This window comes from Episyrphus balteatus, chromosome 2, assembly GCF_945859705.1.
Source record: "Episyrphus balteatus chromosome 2, idEpiBalt1.1, whole genome shotgun sequence".
In the NCBI taxonomy this organism is placed as follows: Eukaryota; Metazoa; Arthropoda; class Insecta; order Diptera; family Syrphidae; genus Episyrphus; species Episyrphus balteatus.
In genome coordinates this window covers 26,049,355-26,062,573 of record NC_079135.1, presented here as the reverse complement: position 1 = coordinate 26,062,573, position 13,219 = coordinate 26,049,355, and the positions used below count along the sequence as shown (strand labels likewise).

Genomic DNA, 13,219 nt, shown 5'->3' with positions numbered 1-13,219 from the left:
GATAAACATGGTTGTTTTTGTTCGAATAATAATTTCTGTGGAATAGTCTGAGATGTAGGGTTTCATTTCGATGAATGATCTTTTAAATCGTTTTTTTAAGATTTATTGTTGTCAAGTTAAATAAAAATAAAATACAAGTACTAATGGTAAAAGTAGGTTCGAATTTAAAAATTTTTATAACATTCACTCAAGAATAATTATAACACCTTCTCCAAACGAAGTACCATTTGCCATTTGATTTTTCGGAAAATTTTTGGTTTCATTAAAAATAAAAATAGAAATAATTTTTTTGTGTTACAAATTATAAATTAAAAAAAAAGTTAATCTGAAATTGATATTTTTGAATGCGTTTTCGTAACTGAAATAGTTGAAATCATGAATCGATACCTAAAAGTCGGTTAAAAAATATTTTTAGGTACATATTTTTGGTATTACCTACACGTATTTTTTTAAGGCAAATTCTTTATAGCCGTTTTTGAGAGAAATAACTTTTTACCAAATTGAGGAGTGAGTTTTCAAAAGGGTGTATAGTGAAGTTTATATATTTTTTTTTCAAACTAAACATGAAAAATCAAAAATGACCAAGAAAGCCTGATTTAACAAAAACATTCAAAGTAGGAAAACAAAAATAAAAGGAAGACAACAAAGTGATAAATCAATTTGAGCTCTGGAAATATAGTTATAAACTTGATTTATTGATGTGTTTTCAGGAAATAATTCTAAATTGTAAGACACGTTTTGTAAAAAAGGATTATTTTTTTGGCATCCCATTTTAAGTTAATGTTCAAAACCACCTTAAACAAAAATTTAAAAAAAATCTTCTTTATTTTTGGACAAATTGATTTTTCCACAAAAAAGCAGTTTTTTTTATGCAAAAATGTATTTTGTGAAAATTTGTATTTTAATTGTATTATGGCTATAAAAAGTACCTTTGTATTAATAAATCTTTAAAATAGACTAAGCCATTTGGGAAATCGTCAAATAAAAAAAGCGTTTTTTGACACGCAGTTAAATTAAGGTTGCTAAAAAATTTTTGAAACAAAATTCGTTGAAATTGGCTAAGTCCTTTACGAGAAAGTTATAAAAAGAAGGGTTCAAAACCTGTTTTTTTTTAAGTGAAAACTTCTTTAGTATCGTAGTGATTTGAAACAAAATGAAACGAAAAAGCGACACGAAAAATCAATTGATCATAACTTTTTTGTTTTTATGATAAATGAAATTTATACAGTAGGTAGGTAATTAAATAAATTATTATTGTGCAAAATTTCAATTAATTTCATATAAAAAATTTTGAGATAACGTTGAAAAGATGTTCTCTTTTTAATCACGTTATATCTTTTGATCTAGAGCACATAACAAATTTGTATAACTTTAATACACATACTGATAATATTACCTTTCATTTAATATATCACACATAACGGTACGTGCTCTACAAGTTATATAATCTTTAATTGAAAAACTTAAAAAATACCTCAAAATACCTGTGAAGATTTGTTACCGATGACCTTGACCAGCCAGCAGTAGAGGAAGTACCGTAATCTCAGTTTGAATTTTCGACATGGTTGGCTTTAAAAAATTCTTACTTTTTTTGTAGGCATGGTATAAATATGATTGAAGCGTCATATAGAAGGTGAAAAAATAATGATATAAAATTTATTATAGGTTGTCTTTTAAAAAATGGATTTCATGGCGTTAGAAGAGAAAATATATTGATTGTTTTGCTTTTTTTATGAAAACTAATTGGGTTAAAAAAATTCTAGCTTTTTTTGTAGATGTTGTATAGACATGGTCGATATAAATATTTTGAGCTGAAACAATAAGCTTTCAGATGGTATAAAATTTGTTGTCATATAAAAAAAGTGATGTAATACAAAAAAATTATATTTTTTTCAAATTTTTTTTAAATGATTTTTAAGGTTTCACTCAACCACGTGTGAATTGCAAACATGTTTTTTTTTTGTTTTGTATTAAGTGAACTCAAACCCAAATTTGATACCTCAACCCCTTGTACAACCCAAGTTATGGCACACTTTTCTCTATGCTTGTTTTTCGTAAACGGTGTGTAACCGATTTGTATAAAATGTTCAGACTTTGTTTTTGTTAAAAAATAAGTATTTGAACATAAACCGCCCAGTTTAAATGTTTTAAAAACTACTCGAACGATTTCGCCTGAAATACCCAAGGTGCATTGCTTTTGGAGAAAGAAATGTTTTTATTTTAATAATGCCAATTTTTCGGAAATTGTGTTCAAGATGAAATTTTCAGGATTTATTCAAAAAAGCTTAAAATACAGTTTTGTTAGAATAACTTAGACATTAACTTACATCAAATTCAATTGAAATCGTTAGACGCGTTTTCAAGAATATTGTAATACCATATCACGTATGAAAGGTGACACAAAAAACTGCAGAAGATGTAAAAAGAAAAACAAATTAAATATGTACACAAATCTGATATTAAATTCATGGAATCTCATAAAAATAAAGTTTTTCTTATTTTTCAGTGCATATATCCTTTATATGTAGCTAGCTTACCCCAAGAAATTGACATATGAATTTCTTCATTGTGGTTAAATGATTTTGTAGTAGGTATAAAAATTGCTAGTCGCAATTAATAAATAAATTGCATTACATCGCAGACCGCAGCTATGGCAGTCTTTCGTCTTTTTATTAGCACATATACAATTTCATTTAAAGATGTTGCTATGAGAAAAAATCTTCAAATAACTTTTAAAATAAATTTAAACTTTATAAAACAGTTGTTGAGATTTATATCAATCAATTTATCTTTAAAATATTATACATTTCATATACGTATACTCGTAGGTAGTGTTATTAAGAAAATATTTATTCGAACAATAAAAATAGTCTACAAACTTTGAGGGACCCAATATTCTGGAAAAGTGATTTCCTCAATTTCCCCAACATCACAAACATATACAGCACCATTTTTATTGAATGTTTCAATTGCTTTCATAATACTCTGAGCACATTCATCAGGAGTTTGTTTCTTAATTTGACTGAAAATGTTCTCAATAATATATGCAAATGAACTGTTGCTATCTGCAGTAAATTGATTTAGCATTGGAGTTTCTGTAAGTCCAGGACAAATTGTTAAAAATGATACACCATTTTTCTTCAAATTAGATTGTTCCTGAAAAAAAATAAAAAAGGTTAATTCTAATTTTTGAACAAAGACAAATTGGAACTTACTGCCATTGAACGTGTAAATAAAACAACCCCTGATTTACATGCACCATAAACTGGTGTTGTGCTGAGAGGACTGAGTCCAGCAACAGACGAAATATTTACAATCAATCCACCTTGATGTCCTTGTAAAACGTCCATTAGATTCATAGCTGCCATTGTGGTGGCAATAACTCCCAACTAAAAATAGAATTTTCAAAATATTTCAGAATTTTGAATTCATTAATAAAAATAAAATGTTACCAAATTGACTGCAACAGTAAGTTCGACATCATTTTCGTTAAACAGACCACTTCCATTGATGAAAATGTCGATGTGACCAATTTTAGACACTACCTCATCTAAGGAAGTTTTAATAGATTCCTTGCAACGAAGATCGATTTTTAAATAAAATACATTTATTGATGGATTGATAACTTTGATCTCTTCAATTAGATTGACACATTCGACCAAATCCAGAATTGCAAGATTCTTTTTAAAAAGAATACAAAATTTAAATAAAAACTAATTTTTTTTCAATTTATGCGACCTACAGCGACTTTCTTCCGGGCAAAAAGCTTACACATAGCCGAACCAATTCCGCCACTACCGCCAATGTAAGCTACATTTTTTCTAGCGATTTCCATCGATATCAGAGACTAATTGAGTTTACAAAAAGAAGATTCAAATAAGACTGATCCTCTTGTATTCTATTTAAGTCTATGTTACCTTCTTATTGTAATCAAGTTTACTGAATTAAAATTATTGAAATTTATCAGATCACTTGTGGTTTATAAATATTTAACGCAATTGGGTTGATATTATAAAATACACTGAAAGAAAAGGAAATTATTGGTCGAAAAAATAAAAAAAATATAATTAAAATTAAAATGAAAATGCAAAATGCAAAATCAAAATGCAAAATGCAAAATGCAAAATGCAAATGCAAATGCAAAGTGCAAAATGCAAAATCAAAATGCAAATGCAAAATGCAAAATGCAAATGCAACTGCAAATGCAAAACGCAAAATTCAAAATGCAAAATGCAAATGCAAATGCAAATGCAAATGTAACATGCAAATGCAAATGCAAATGCAAATTCGAATTCAAATGCAAATGCAAAATCCAAAATGCAAAATCCAAAATCCAAAATCCAAAATGGAAAACGCTAAATGCAAAATTCTAAAAATATAAAATGCAAAATCAAAATGCAAAATGCAAATGCAAAATGCAAAATGCAAATGCAAATGCAAATGCAAATGCAAATGCAAATGCAAATGCAAATGCAAATGCAAATGCAAATGCAAATGCAAATGCAAATGCAAATGCAAAATGCAAAATGCAAAAGCAAATGCAAAATGCAAAATGCAAAATGCAAAATCAAAATTCAAAATTCAAATTTCAAAATGCAAAATGAAAAATCAAAATTCAAAATTTAAAATCCAAAATTTTACATGTTAAATGCAAAATGCAAAATGAAAATAATCAAAAATGGATAGAACTGTAGCTGGCTAAGCTTTTTGAAATTTAAAATCTTAACTGTCAATTATTCATTAATGGCTTTTAAAACGCATCCCATCGCATACATTGTTGCAACATTAAGTTCTACTTTGATGAATCAAAATGCACTTTTTAATTCTGACTCATATACCAAAGTCATCGACGCACGACAGACATCAGCTTAAATGTTCTGCAATAAGCTTTATTGCAAAAGCGGTTTCTTTTTGAAACCAAAAACGCTCTTTAAGATGTCAACAACACTTGAGAACTTACATACGCAATTGTGGTTTTATATTGCATCAACTTAAGACACACTGCACCATAATATAGGAGTTAGACAAGTCTATGCGAAGTGGTACAGTGACCTTCTGGCAAGTGTCTCACAAAAGGTATCCAGTTCCATATGCAGCATATGGCGGAAGAGAAAGAAAGATTATGACGTTAGTGACGACAAATATGAAGCAAATATGAAGAAAGGGTGCAATACGCACTGTTTTGATTTGGTTTTATAATTTTTGTATAAAAGCAACCATTTGAGACATAATAGACATCAAACAATCTTCAAGCCTTGACAATTCAACAAGTCAACTAATCAAACTTTGCAAAAATGTTCAAATTGGTAAGGAACTTATAAAAAGAGTCCTTAATTAGAAAAGCCTTTTAACGAAAATCTTCTTTTAGATTGTATTGTCCGCTGTTCTTGCTGTTGCTGCTGCTCGTCCAGGTCTTCTAGGTCTAGGAGCTACTTCAATCCTTGAACCATCAGTTCAAGTTGGTTCGATTGTACGCACCATTCCAACAGCCATCTCACACTCTAGTCAAACCCAAGTTCACAGCAGCCCAATTGTTACTCCAGTTTTGCAGCCAGTCATTAGAACTATTGCAGCTCCAACCATCATTCGTAGTGCTCCCATCTTGACCGCTGCACCAGCCCAAACCATCATTCGAAGCGCTCCAATTCTTACCGCTGCACCAGCTCAAACCATCATTAAGAGTGCACCAATTCTGTCTGCTGCACCAGCTTCCATCCTTGGATCATCAACCCTTTTGTCAACTGGTGGACAAATCCTTACTGCCGGTTCTCCACTTTTGGGAAGTGATTTGGGTTTGGGCTTGGGTTTGGGATTGAAATTGCATTAGATTTCAAAGTAACACCGCCCATTCGGAGTTGTTGTGAGTGTGTTCTTAAGTAAAAAAAATAAAAGCGCCATGCAATAGATTTTGAACGAATTTGATAAAAAAAAATAATGTCTTTTAAATTTTTGTTTGTAACTTGCGACTTTCTTGAAGAAACTTGTTTTTCTCTTTCTGGAATTACTTCTGGGTGCAAACTTGTATAAACCAGAAGCAACCTTTCACTGAAAGTTAATTATTTGCATAAATGAGTGTAATTGATTTCCATAATCATATCGTTCGCTGGTAATTGCTTTGAATTTATGTGACTCTCGAAAAAAAACCTTGAAATATGTGTGTCATCCTTGGGAAAATAAATGAGAATGAAAGAGTTTTTGAATTTTACTTTATGAACTTTAATCGAAACCGATATTAAAACTGACAGAGTTAAAGATTTTTGCAGAAGGAATTATTAAATAAGGTTAGGCCTTGTTTTACATACAAATAGGAATGATAGTCTTCCGTTAGCCGTGTCCCTTTTTAACCCACCGATAGTTGCGTTCAACCTGATGAGTATAGTGTTTTAAAATTGTTCATTATTAAGAACCATTTTAAAAGCTTCTTGGCGTGTAATAAGCCTATAAATAAAATAGAAAACAAACTTACACATTTGTGTAATCTTTATTGCATTTTAGAATAATAATTACTGTAATTAAAAAATAAAACAAAATTTACTGGCAAAACTATAGAAAAAAGATATTTTTGATGCGTTTTGGACGCGTTTTAGACGCGTTTTGGGCGCGTTTTGGACGCGTTTTGGACGCGTTTCAGACGCGTTTTGGACGCGATTTGGACGCGTTTCGAACGCGTTTCAGACACGTTTTGGACGCGTTTCAGACGTGTTTTGGACGCGTTTCGGACGCGTTTTAGACGTGTTATGGACGCGTTTCAGATGTGTTTTAGAGGCGTTTTTTACGCGTTTTGGACGCCTTTCGCGCGCTTCTTTGACGCGTTTCAGACGCGTTTTGGTTGCGTTTTGGACGCGTTTCAGATGCGTTTCAGGCGCGTTTTGGACGCGTTTTGAATGCGTTTCATTCGCGCTTCAGACGCGTTTTGGACGCGTTTTGGATGCTTTTTAGACGCTTTTTTGACGCGTTTCAGACGCGTCTTGGACACGTTCTAGATGCGTTTTGTTTTCTACAAAATCGGTATAGGTTACTTAAAAATCTGCAAACAATTTTTTTAAAATTTTGAATTTTTTCTTACTTTGAATGCTAAATTTTGAGCTAACTTGCATTTACAAAACATTGAATATTTCAAAAAGTGTTGAGCTACTAATACTAACAGCCAAAAAAACTACAACTTGTGACAGAATAAAAAAAAAATTAATAAATCAAAACAGAATTTTTTCAATATTTTTCCACTTTCCGAGAAATGTATTCAATTCAAAATAAAAAAAAAACAAACATCTACAAATTCATTTTGTACCACTACAAATAAGCATTTAACTATCTACTATCTTCTGCCTCTGCGTTGCATGCTTGTGTCTTTATCCCAACACAGTTTTTAGTTAAACATACAGTTAAATAATAGTCTTTTTTTAAAGTTTTAATAAACTTACTTCTTTTTTAACAAAAAAAAAAAAAATACAATAAAAAGTCATTTAAATATTATTCACTTTGGAAAAACACATTTTTAATAGAACAACAAAAAAATAAAATATACAAAAAAATTATAAAAACAAATTTTTCAAATAAGAAACTGTACAAAAAATTTATAATAAATTGATCCCTTTCCTCTTTGCCAAGCTCAAAATCTCCCTTTCGATATTCTTCTTTATTCCTCACACCTTTCCTCATCTCTCGCTCACTCACATTGAAACACTACTCAATTTAATGATAATGTGGTCCCAAATGCAGACCATGATATGGGCTCAACAATGGAGCTGGATGATAAGCTGGAGCAATGATAGTTTTCACAGCTGGAATAACTGGTGCGTGAATAATAGTTGGATGGCCATGGACAATTGTTGAGCTCGAGTGCGAGATGGCTGGCGGAAGAACCTTGATGATGGGAGCTGGATGCACCACTGGAGCGTAGCTTAATAGAGGAGCATGCAGAGGTGCGCCATGCAGGTATCCAGGACGAGCTGCAGCCAAAGCGCAAAGTGTTGATATCGCCACGAACTACAAAAAGGGTTTTTAATTTTTATAAAAATCCAAAAAAAGGTTTTGTAATATATCCATTTCCTTACCAATTTGAACATTTTTGTTGTTTTTGTTTGTATTAGAAGCACGAACTTGAGGTAAGACAAAAGTGAACTGATGTCGTTGCATATCGAATGCAGCTCTTTTATATATTTTTTCAGATTCGCACAAATTACTGCAATGCGACTCATTAATCATTGCTCCACAATCAGATGCTGAGAGTTTACAAATCCACAGCTTCCATCCTCCAGAATTGCACCAGCATCTGTTTCTTGTTATTTTAGTTTTTTTTTTTCAATTTTTTTCTGTCCAAAGACCTGGTGACTTAGATTCAATGTTGCACAATGCTAATGCCAATATTACTATAGAGCTGGCCTATTAACAGCTAGCTCCGTTGCTCCTTTGTTAGATGACATATGGTGGCAATAAGGTGGTGCAGTGCAGAGCGGTTGCACGGAATGGTGTGGATAGCGCCGCCACTCGGCGGTGTAGGTGACTTCTTTGGCGCACGACCTTCAGGGAAAATTAAAACAAATATAAAACGATTTCCATGCCGTCGTCGAAGTTTTCCCAAACCAAATCAGTTCAAAAATACAGACAGACTTGCTGCACCAAAACATATCACATGCATACTTTTTATACATGCACAACATCATGACCGACTGGGCCACGAATATGCGGTGCAAGTCGAAGTAAACTCACACACATGGTGCAGCAGACCATAGTTAATTGTGTGATCTTTTGTATAAAGCTTATAAGTTTTTGGTCTGGGATAGACCCCCAAAGCAGCTACAAAAATCGTGAGCTCAAAATGTGACACGGAAAGAACTCCAGGAGGTTCAACTCTATCGTTCGACTTAAGTAGATATTGGTAATAATATGATTGCAAAGTGCAAAAGAATGTTCACCAGTTGTATAGTATTTTCTGTCTTCCTCTGGAGCATAGAATTTATGAGTTGAACTCTGTTTATGTTGCATAATTAGATCCGCTTATAAGTTGGAATTATATTGTATACGCGTGCAGCAACTTCCACCTGTTCACACCACTTTTTTTTTATTCATGATGATTGTTTAAGTTGACAGAAAAAATCTATATAAATAGCAATTATTTGTGAGATTCTGGCTTAGACCATTGGATTAGTTAGCTGAAAGCGTTTCGTTGCTGGTATTTTTAAGTTTTATTTTTTGTTTATTTTCTTTTTAAATTTTTTTAACTAAACCGGAAAAATAAATCAATTAACCCGACCAATAAAATTAAAAATAATTTGACTTTTATTTCCTCGAGGCTCATTGGTATGTGGTTGGATATAAAGTGATGGTAGCAACTTTTTTGTTTTGGTGACGCGAATCCATGAGAATTAATAGGAGGATTCATAAATAACAAAAAAAAAAAATTGTATTGCAAATGAAAAATTTTTGCATTGAAGTAAATTATTATTGCAAATACAAAATTTGCATTGAAAAAATGTTATTGCACTTGAAAAATATTTGCATTGAAAATAAAATGTTTAAAATAAAATTTATTGCAAATAAAAAATTGTCTGCATTGAAAAAAAAAAAAAAAAAAATCAATGTAAAATGTGTGCACTAAATTTTTTTTTTATACTCGTGGAATTTCATACAATTTTTACTATTTCAATAGTTATTTCAGTATTATAGTTGAAATAGCTAATGTATGGTCAAAAAACAAATATTAATCAAAATATTAATGCACATACTTTGCATTGAATTTTTTTTTTCAATGTATAAAATTTTTTATTTGCAATAAATGTTTTTTTAATTCCAATATTTTTCAGTTACTGTACAATTTTTTTTTAATGCAAATTTTGTTTCAGTTGCAATAAATCCAAAAATTTTTTCGTTGCAAAAAAAATATTTTTTTAAATTTGCAATGGAAAACAAATGCATTAAAAACTGATTTTTTACAACCCTGTTTTCAGCGTCTCCAAGCTGAAGATTTCGGAAATGAGTAATTCCATGTGAAAAGAATATACGAAAAATACCTATGTCATAAAATCTATTTGTGTCATTTTTTACCGGTTCCTGAGCTCAAAATATGAACTTCTGTATATAAATAATCCCCCAAAAAAATTAGCAAGTGAGTAGAATGAATTAATTCCCTAAGTCACTCAATTTTTGAGAGTAAAAAAAACCATGATCTTAAATTACTTTTTTGCATATTTCTTGCGACTTTAAACATAATTGAATGAATGTTTTTTTGCATTTGTAGGGTGATGTTTAGACCTTTCCAAAACCGTTATTAAAAATGAAATTAGTCCATTTTAAGCTGATCTATAACAAAAAAGGTGAAAAACACATTTTATTTTTTTTCTAAAAAACCCATTTTTTAATTTTTTTTTTTCAAAACTGTTTTTGAAGTAAAAAATTATGATCTTTTCAATAAAAATAGTTTCGTGATGATTTTTTGACTTTTAAGCTGTTTTTTTGCAATTTTTTATTTTGATGATTCAAATTTTTACATAAAACGATAATGAGCCTCGGCACGAGTACGATAACTTAGGCGACAAGAATTGATAACGGTATTTTGTAGAGGAGTTCAATAAAATTATTTTTTACTATGGGAGGGGGGGTCTATCTCCCCTCGTTTAGGCGGGAGGGGCAATTTTCTAAAATATGACGTAAAATACTAAAAAAATTATTAAAAATCAACGGCATTACTTACAGTTATAATTGATATTTTTCTGAAAAGCCAGAATTGTACACTTAATTTTAGTTTTTAAATCATATTATTTCAATTAATTTTTCTCGAAATAATCAACTTCAAAGTAAAAATTTGGGGAAAAAAGTTTTAAAAAAACACATTAAATACTATTTTTGCCAAGACTGTCATTTTAAATATGAAATTAATCAATGAAATAAACTGCCTCAATCAACTTCTTATCAAATACTGAAAACCAGATGCTTCTATGCCTTCTAGTTTTTGAGAAAATTGAAAATAAGAAAATTATCTTTTTTTTCATTTTTAGCTGTTTTCGTGTTTACACAAATATAATGCATGCAAGCAGTATGCCCCCTTGCAACCCCCGGCTTGGGCTCACTATTATAGGATTTGGGGTGGGTGCAAGTTTGGGTGTAGGCAAATTTTCTTCAGAATTTAACCCTAGTTTACGGATTGGGGTTCGTGCGAACCCCAACGCATGTTTAAATGGTTATAACTTTTTTTAAATCGTTTTTTCGACCTGGGATGAAAACTGAGTGAACGAAATTCATTTTTGTTTATGTTTTTTGTCTTTTTTCATAAAAGCGGTTTTATATAATTTTCTGGAATTTTTTTCTGAAAAAAAGTCACAAACCAAACTTGCGAACCCCAAGACTTAAAATGGACTATTTTCAACAATTTTTATTATATTTTGGCAACACCAAACACGTGTTATCATAAAAAGACACCGCAACTGTCACCTTAATCAATAACAGAAAGAGACAATGCATCAAATTGTTGATAATGTACAATTAGAGGTGCATAAAAGTTTTGGAGTTCGGGCGAACCCCAAGTTTGGTTATTGCATTATTTTGCGTGCCGTAAACTAGGGTTAAAAGTTTTTTCGAATCCAAAAGCAACTTTGTACTTACCCAAAACCCAACCTTGACCCCACCCCAAATCCTATAGTGTGCCCAAGCAGGGGCGTTGCACCCATCTCACTTTGATACGCCTTGAACTTCATACCTTTACCATTTTTATAAAAAAAAAATCCGAAGATTCTAAGAACCAATTTCAAATGGCCTAAGAGAAGCGGGACAGAGGACCCAAAAAGGAAGTTAAAATCCTGAGAACCCGCGAAGGGGGACAGGCATGATACTTTTAATTTAAAAAGCTGTTAATATTGGCGAAAATAGTCAAAAAAATGAAAATCTGATAAAAAGATAATTTTCTTATTTTCAATTTTCTCAAAAACTAGAGGGCATAGAAGCATCTGGTTTTCAGTATTTGATAAGAAATTAATTGAGGCAGTTTATTTCATTGATTAATTTCATATTTAAAATGACAGTCTTGGCAAAAATAGTATTTATGTGTTTTTTTAAAACTTTTTTCCCCAAATTTTTACTTTGAAGTTGATTATTTCGAGAAAAATTAATTGAAATAATTTGATTTAAAAACTAAAATTAAGTGTACAATTCTGGCTTTTCAGAAAAATATCAATTATAACTGTAAGTAATGCCGTTGATTTTTAATAATTTTTTTAGTATTTTACGTCATATTTTAGAAAATTGCCCCTCCCGCCTAAACGAGGGGAGATAGACCCCCCCTCCCATAGTAAAAAATAATTGTATTGAACTCCTCTACAAAATACCGTTATCAATTCTTGTCGCCTAAGTTATCGTACTCGTGCCGAGGCTCATTATCGTTTTATGTAAAAATTTGAATCATCAAAATAAAAAATTGCAAAAAAACAGCTTAAAAGTCAAAAAATCATCACGAAACTATTTTTATTGAAAAGATCATAATTTTTTACTTCAAAAACAGTTTTGAAAAAAAAAATTAAAAAATGGGTTTTTTAGAAAAAAAATAAAATGTGTTTTTCACCTTTTTTGTTATAGATCAGCTTAAAATGGACTAATTTCATTTTTAATAACGGTTTTGGAAAGGTCTAAACATCACCCTACAAATGCAAAAAAACATTCATTCAATTATGTTTAAAGTCGCAAGAAATATGCAAAAAAGTAATTTAAGATCATGGTTTTTTTTACTCTCAAAAATTGAGTGACTTAGGGAATTAATTCATTCTACTCACTTGCTAATTTTTTTGGGGGATTATTTATATACAGAAGTTCATATTTTGAGCTCAGGAACCGGTAAAAAATGACACAAATAGATTTTATGACATAGGTATTTTTCGTATATTCTTTTCACATGGAATTACTCAAATAATTTTTCATCTCTCTCAGTGGTGGCTTGGATGAAGCTGCGGAGCCAGTGGACGCTTATTCATTCTTGCAAAAGTATGACAACTTGAGTTGCTTCCAATTGCGTGGTATATTCTTTCTGCAAAATTATTGAACAAAAATGTTTCAGCAGAAATATAGCTGAGAAAACAAATAAATCAATGACTACGACTATGACACTGCTAATAGAAATTATTTTAAACTCCAAATGTAGTCCGTTTCCTACTTAAAGTCAAGAATATTTAATTTAAAGCAGTTTTCTACTCTAAAATATTATTGTTTAGTTTTTTTTTTTTGACGTGATAACGTC

At 30.8% G+C, this 13,219-nt stretch overlaps 3 protein-coding genes across 3 annotated transcripts; 1 reads left to right on the top strand and 2 right to left on the bottom strand.

Annotated features, from left to right (window-relative positions):
• Window positions 1-2,827: 2,827 nt before the first annotated feature.
• On the bottom strand, window positions 2,828-3,897 carry LOC129912323 (alcohol dehydrogenase 1-like). The gene is made up of 4 exons (XM_055990536.1): window positions 3,743-3,897; window positions 3,453-3,680; window positions 3,216-3,389; window positions 2,828-3,156 (listed from the first exon to the last, which is right to left on the bottom strand). The coding sequence occupies exons 1-4, from the start codon at window positions 3,833-3,835 to the stop codon at window positions 2,872-2,874; spliced, it is 780 nt and encodes a 259-aa protein (XP_055846511.1). The 5' UTR covers window positions 3,836-3,897; the 3' UTR covers window positions 2,828-2,871.
• A 1,283-nt stretch (window positions 3,898-5,180) lies between these two features.
• On the top strand, window positions 5,181-5,911 carry LOC129912331 (uncharacterized). The gene is made up of 2 exons (XM_055990544.1): window positions 5,181-5,306; window positions 5,369-5,911. The coding sequence occupies exons 1-2, from the start codon at window positions 5,295-5,297 to the stop codon at window positions 5,825-5,827; spliced, it is 471 nt and encodes a 156-aa protein (XP_055846519.1). The 5' UTR covers window positions 5,181-5,294; the 3' UTR covers window positions 5,828-5,911.
• A 1,557-nt stretch (window positions 5,912-7,468) lies between these two features.
• LOC129912332 (uncharacterized) lies at window positions 7,469-8,214 on the bottom strand. Its single transcript, XM_055990545.1, has 2 exons — window positions 8,055-8,214; window positions 7,469-7,986 (listed from the first exon to the last, which is right to left on the bottom strand). Exons 1-2 carry the CDS (start codon window positions 8,196-8,198, stop codon window positions 7,693-7,695), a joined length of 438 nt encoding a protein of 145 aa, XP_055846520.1. The 5' UTR covers window positions 8,199-8,214; the 3' UTR covers window positions 7,469-7,692.
• Window positions 8,215-13,219: the final 5,005 nt, after the last annotated feature.

What these genes read in the sequence shown, in the direction of transcription:
- LOC129912332 (XM_055990545.1), bottom strand. Translation starts at nt 8,198, where the DNA reads ATGAGTCGCATTGCAGTAATTTGTGCGAATCTGAAAAAATATATAAAA. An exon ending in CAACAAAAATGTTCAAATTG is followed by an intron (nt 7,987 to 8,054) that starts GTAAGGAAATGG and finishes CCCTTTTTGTAG; the next exon opens with TTCGTGGCGATATCAACACT.
- LOC129912323 (XM_055990536.1), bottom strand. Translation starts at nt 3,835, where the DNA reads ATGGAAATCGCTAGAAAAAATGTAGCTTACATTGGCGGTAGTGGCGGA. An exon ending in TTACTGTTGCAGTCAATTTG is followed by an intron (nt 3,390 to 3,452) that starts GTAACATTTTAT and finishes TTCTATTTTTAG; the next exon opens with TTGGGAGTTATTGCCACCAC. An exon ending in TATTTACACGTTCAATGGCA is followed by an intron (nt 3,157 to 3,215) that starts GTAAGTTCCAAT and finishes ATTTTTTTTCAG; the next exon opens with GAACAATCTAATTTGAAGAA.